Source organism: Pavona decussata, unplaced genomic scaffold (genome assembly GCF_977016875.1).
Source record: "Pavona decussata unplaced genomic scaffold, jaPavDecu1.1 SCAFFOLD_184, whole genome shotgun sequence".
NCBI classification, from domain to species: domain Eukaryota; kingdom Metazoa; phylum Cnidaria; class Anthozoa; order Scleractinia; family Agariciidae; genus Pavona; species Pavona decussata.
Genome location: NW_028145593.1, coordinates 1,035,001 through 1,041,005, shown reverse-complemented (window position 1 = coordinate 1,041,005; position 6,005 = coordinate 1,035,001). Strand labels below are relative to the sequence as shown.

At 36.2% G+C, this 6,005-nt stretch overlaps 1 protein-coding gene across 1 annotated transcript in view; it reads left to right on the top strand.

The window, feature by feature from the left end:
- Positions 1-3,428: 3,428 nt before the first annotated feature.
- LOC146462830 (uncharacterized) overlaps positions 3,429-6,005 on the top strand; it is a 3,262-nt gene continuing 685 nt past the window's right edge. Inside the window, exons 1-2 of the mRNA XM_085085123.1 lie at positions 3,429-3,850; positions 5,619-5,756. Of these exons, the coding sequence (XP_084941249.1) occupies positions 3,623-3,850; positions 5,619-5,756 (366 nt within the window). The 5' untranslated portion in view covers positions 3,429-3,622. The remainder of the gene's footprint in view (positions 3,851-5,618; positions 5,757-6,005) is intronic.

Below are 6,005 nucleotides of genomic sequence, written 5' to 3'. Positions count from 1 at the left end.
ACTATAACTTGTAAATTTCTTCTGCTTTTTATAGCTTTGCAGAGCAAAACGCCTTCGATGTAAATCAGATCTTTACTTGTTAAAAACATTTTGGTTGGCTTTAGTTCCCTTCACGTTTTCCATTCTTTGTGATACGTTTTCTTGTTACAAGATATTTACCCCATCTTTTGCAAACTTGAAAGTGGGAGACAGAAAGGCAGCTACCGCTAATTGTTTTACAAAATTAAAGCCGAAGCATCATACTTAATTATACAGCTTCCAGGTGAAACTACACATAACTGTAATTTTACTTTTTAGCATATAAATTTGAAAATTTTCAGCTTTGATTAAAGTATTTTAAAGCTTTGCGGAGCCAAACGTCTTCGGCTTAAACCAGATCTTCTCTTTTTGAAACAGTATTTTGATTAGCTTTAAGTTCCCTTGACGTTTACCATTCTTTGGCATAATTTGTCTTGTCACAAGATATTTTCCCCGTCTTTTGTAAAATTGACAGTTAAGGAGAGACAAAACGCAGCTAATTGAAGATAATAGCATGGTCAACAGAAACGTCTTAATAAGCAGCATACTTAATTACACAGCTTGAAGGTGAAACCACGGATAACTGAAATGTTACGTTTTAACATATAACTTTGAAATTTCTTCAGCTTTGATCAAAGAATTCTGGAGCTTTGCAGAGCTAAACGTCTTCGGCTTAAATCAGATCTTCTCTTTTCAAAAATATTTTGGATTTCTTTTAGTTCCATTGACGTTTTACATTATTTGCCATACTTTGTCTTATCACAAGATATTTCATCTTTTGTTTTAATTTCCATAGTAGCAGACACAAAAGGCAAGTAATTGAAGATAATGGTATGGTAAAAAAACCCCGGTGTTTTTGTTTTACTAAAGCCGAAGCAGCATACTTAATTACACAGCTTGAAGGTGAAACAACTAATAAAAGTGATGTTGCTTTTTAACTGATGTAAATTTGAAATTTCTTCAGCTTGATTGAAGGATTTTTAAGCTTTGCAGAGCCAAACGTCTTCGACTTAAATCAGATCTTCTCTTTCTTAAAAACAACGTTTTGGTTGGCTTTCAGCTCCCTTCACGTTTTACATTATTTGTCACTATGTCTTAATACAGGATATTTACGCCATTTTTTATAATTTCCACAGTAAGACACAAAAGGCAGCTAAATGAAGATAAAAGTCTGGCCAACAAAAACTAAAGTGGAAGCAGCATACTTAATTACACGGCTTCACGGTGAAACAACAAATAACTTTAATGTTACTTTTCAACATGTAAATTTGAAATTTCTTTAGTTTTGATAAAAGGATTTTAAACCTCTGAGGAGCCAAATGTCTTTTGGCTTAAATCAGAACTTCTATCTTTACAACACTTTGATTGGTCTTCAATTCCCTTTGCGTTTTACATCCTTCTTTTTATTTTAATGACACGAAAATAAATTTGTTGTCGTTTACGCAAATAAAACAATCACCCAGAAATGGCGAATGTATCACTCTAATAACACTTAACAGCACTATAAAACTCTATAACAACAACTGTCTGGTTCAAAACTCTGACTGGGGCGTTTTTCTTCATATCTCAGAATTAAAACATAAAATAATTTATAGTGAAAAAAAAAGAGAGAGAGAGTGAAGAATAAGAGGAGGAAGAAGAAGAAGAAGAAGAAGAAGAAATGTAACCTCAAGCTCACGACCACAAGTGCCAATCAAAATCTCTCTATAACGCTTAGCTGTAAACGTAATTTATATGTGACGATCTCCCCTATTTTTTTTTAACGCGGCGATACTCTGCTAAGTTTCATAGCTACAGAAGTATATCGCTTTTTTTCTTTATGGAATTTAACGCTCACTCTGTTAAGTCGTGATTTCGTTTAGCTAGCTACTTATATAAAGAAATTTCGATGAGCTTTAAACTCGGCTCGTACGAGAAGCATCCTTTATCACTTGAACGTGGTGACATTCAGCTAAAACCCGTGGCTACAAAAATCAATGTACTTCATATATTGATTTTTGTTTTTATTGAATTAAATGGTCACTTTGGAAAAACGTGTTATTTTATGGCTATCTACATATATACGGACATTTCGATCAGAAAAAAAAATTGAAATTTTCTTTTAAACACTTGACTACAAAGTGAAATATAGAACTCTTTGTGGTGAGATCTCCCTTTTTGTGTGTTACTTCTTCAAAAATCAGGTATCGAGCCTGTAAATCTAACTTATATTTTTGATCATATTTCAGTTGCTGGTAAGAAAGCCCTTACATCTTAATGATTGGTTAGTTGTTATTTTTTACTGCAGACCAAGGACAACATGGAGGGGCACGGGGGAGAGGGAAAGGGAAAAGGCTGTCTGGAAGAATTGGAGTGGGGTACAAATCGCAGCGGCTGACAGAGCTGGTTGGCTGAGTTGTGTTGAGGCCTTATGTGCCACATGGCACGAAGTGGACAGGTGAAGGTGATTTTTTACTGTGCTAATCTTTAGCGCCCTACCTTATAATATATAGAAACTAATGCCTTTTTAATGTTTGAGTTTGAATAAACATTTGCGATACCAATGAAGATGCTAAGGTGTTTCAGGTTTGTCAAGAGTGAAACTGGCTAAAGACGAGTCTTATTTTATTTTTAGTTCTCACAGATAACCAGGTAAATTTAACGCCCATACAAAATAATATTTTTTCTTCTAACCGTAATGGCTAATCTCAAACGTAATGGGAAGCCAGTTTTACCTCTCATTTTCTTGTATGGCAGTAAGGTGAAACCATTAGGCCGAAGTTAAGACAAGTTTAGGTGTAACCCCAAACTGAGAAGTTACAACTTGCAGCTTCAACAATAGAATCAAAATTTATTCAGTTTGGAAAGGTTGTTCAACTGAGTCAAGCTGTTATTGGCATTGATGGGTTTTCCGTGTTGAAAAATAACTCTCTTAAAAGAATTTTTTTTTTTTGGTATTTTTAACAGCTAGGGGGAAAATGTAATTAATTATATAGTGTTTGAAGTATACGACAACATAAAGCCGAATGAAACGCGTTTAAGTGGAACGAACAGAGTTTAATGAAGTCGCTCCCTCTCCTCCCCAAGGCAGAGTAGTCAACTGCATTCTGTAAATTTGTAATAAATTATTGACATTTGCGGGTTCTTAGCTTTTAGTCTACCGTTAATTCGATGTCGACATCATCAGTCTTTGGAGATGTTATTTTTATGAGCTGGAGATCCAGAAAAATATTAAATATTTGAAGTCTATGTTTCCAATTGAAAGCAAGACGACAAGCTCTCTTAATTAGTTCAAGACAAAGAGCAGGGTCTCTTCTCCCTGCTTGTTTACCCAAGTAACGAGCCTTGAAAGAAACTAAAGAGGAAGCCTCTGATATTACGAAATGTTTTATTTACATTTTGACTTTAAAAAGAGTATAATTTCGAAAAGTTGGCGTAATTAACCACGAGGCGAGTAAAATAACCTTTTGCAAGCTGCTCAAACACACCTGGGGTGCTCTGTTTGAGACGAACATAACTTGACATGCGCACGATAGATCAAAGAGCATAAACTCCTCTATATAAATGGACGCTGATTTGTCTTTGCACATCGTGTTTTCCAGAGCACAGATTATCACCCGTAAAGATGAAGACAATGATGATAGCTTTGCTGTTCCTCGCCTCAGTGGTCGCATACGCAACGGCAGAGATGGAATATCATCCTAAGGCTATTCTGCATTACCTTGAGATGGAGGATCGAGAAATGGCGAAGAAAGTTCGAAGCATAGTCAAGCTAGAAGACGCACAGCCAATGATGATCAAACCAACAGGAAGACTGCCTAGTGGATTCCCCACTGGTGCTCCACCAAAAATTGTAAGTCCTGGGCATGATCAACTGCAGTTATTTTGACTCCTGTGTATTTAACCAACAATCTAACTAATCATCGCCTCCATTTTAATATTTGTCTTCTAACACAACCTAATTGTGCTTCTAAATTCCCCTAAGAGATGGGATTGTGGCAGTAAAGGATACATTTTTTCACCACCATTTTAAGAAGCGTCCCAGGTGGGATTCCAGTTCGTTGTTCTATGCACGTACAATTTAGCGTCCGTTTTTAATGACTGTGTTAAAAATAACACAATTTTTCTAAATTAAGGATAACGAGATTATTTTCTACACGGGGAGACTGAAAATGTTTAGATGGATTTGTTACAGGTGATTACAGTAGGCGGTTGCAATTTCCTCAATTTACCCTTTCCAACTCTAAACATAAAAAGGTTTTGTATTAAACCTATCTAGACCGGGGGAAAAGGGGATTGGACTCTGTCCACGGTGCCTTTTTCTAAATACTCGCGCAAATGCCATGACCTTTTGAAAATTGTATGTGATAAGTTAGTGTTCATTAACTTTGAAGATACCCTGGCAGCCAACTTATACAGGCCGTCTTTTCATGAAATAGAAAAACCATTATTTAATTAACCCTATCGAGACGGGAGGTTTCTGCCCGAGGCGACTTTGAACCTGGATCACTTTTTTCTAATATTTCGCAGAGGGCATGAAACTCAATGACTTTCAGAAAACTACATGGGAAAAATTTGATGTGGTCGGTTTGTGTTCATTTGACCTCGATGTTACCATGGCAACCAATTTTGGCATGCCTTTTTTTTTTATTCAAGAAACGGAATATACCATTTTTGAATACACAAAAATTTTCTCACAGTAACTGTTATGTTTTTATCAGATTTCAATAGTATGTTTAAGTAGTTTTTATTATTTTTCGCTCAATTTGGTGCTTTGAGGAAATCGAGGATTCCACGATGATGGTTCTACGATGGCCATCATTTGGTAATGATGGCGCAATTGACACATGAGGTCATCACATCTCATTTCCGACCGTGGGGCATATATTTAAAGCGTCATTGTCATGGCCCTTACAGTAACGAAGTTATGAAGGATGCTGGTCTAAAAGGAGTTAACAAAGGCTTCATTTCGATAACTACTACGCACTAACAAATGTTGTTTCAGCAAACGCAAATCCAGTAAAGCTTGCTGAAAAGTGTGGTGACCTTTTTGTCCCTCGGCGGGTAATGTCTTTACAAAGAGATATCTCACTGAAAAGAAACGTTGCGAACCCCCACTTAGAATTGCACAATATTTTTTGGACTTCACCTCTTCTTTTTGCTACTTGTGAATATGACCGAAACAAAAATTAGAATGAAAACATATGCTCGCCAGAAAAAATAAAAAACGATATTCGTTGAAAGCACCTTGTCATATTCGTGGTCAAATTAATAAAATGTCTATACACACGTATTAAGAAAAGGAAATTCTACTCATTATTAGACTATAGAGACCTTTGATCTGATTTTTCATCTCGTTTTTGAACATCTTATTGAGTTCTGTTTCGTATGCGTATGTCAAACCAACGCCACAAATTGGAAACTACAAGTTTAAACGTCCCATTGAATTGACCGTAAAAAACATAAGGATTTAACCCCAACCCATATGAGGTAAGATGTGCTGAGAGAGACAGAAACTTTTTTCCTTCCACGGGCTGCTTACCCTTGGTGTAAAAACTTCAACTTTTTTGAATTTATTTACGAAACTTACTTGTTTATCTAAAATGTCTTGTTTGAAACAGAAACTTTGTATCATCGGCGCAGTTATTTGCCACAAAAAGGCTGGAGAGGATGTCTGTAAGCACCTGGAGTGTATCAAAAGTACTGGAAGTTGTTTCCATCGAGCTGGCCTACGATTGGAACATTTGCCTCCACCATTGGTGAGTAACCATCTCAGTTTTTGTTACGCTGTAAAATTTGTTTCGTTCTAAACTGATCAGAAAATGCATACACTTTCTATACATTTTACTCCCATCTCTGCGACCAATCCTACGAATATATTTCGAATTCACACAATGATAACTGGCTGAAATTAATTAATAGCTCAGTTGATTAAGGCTCTGCACCGGTATCGCGAGGTGATGGGTACATACCAGCGATGGGTCTCATTTATTAAGTAGAAACCGAAT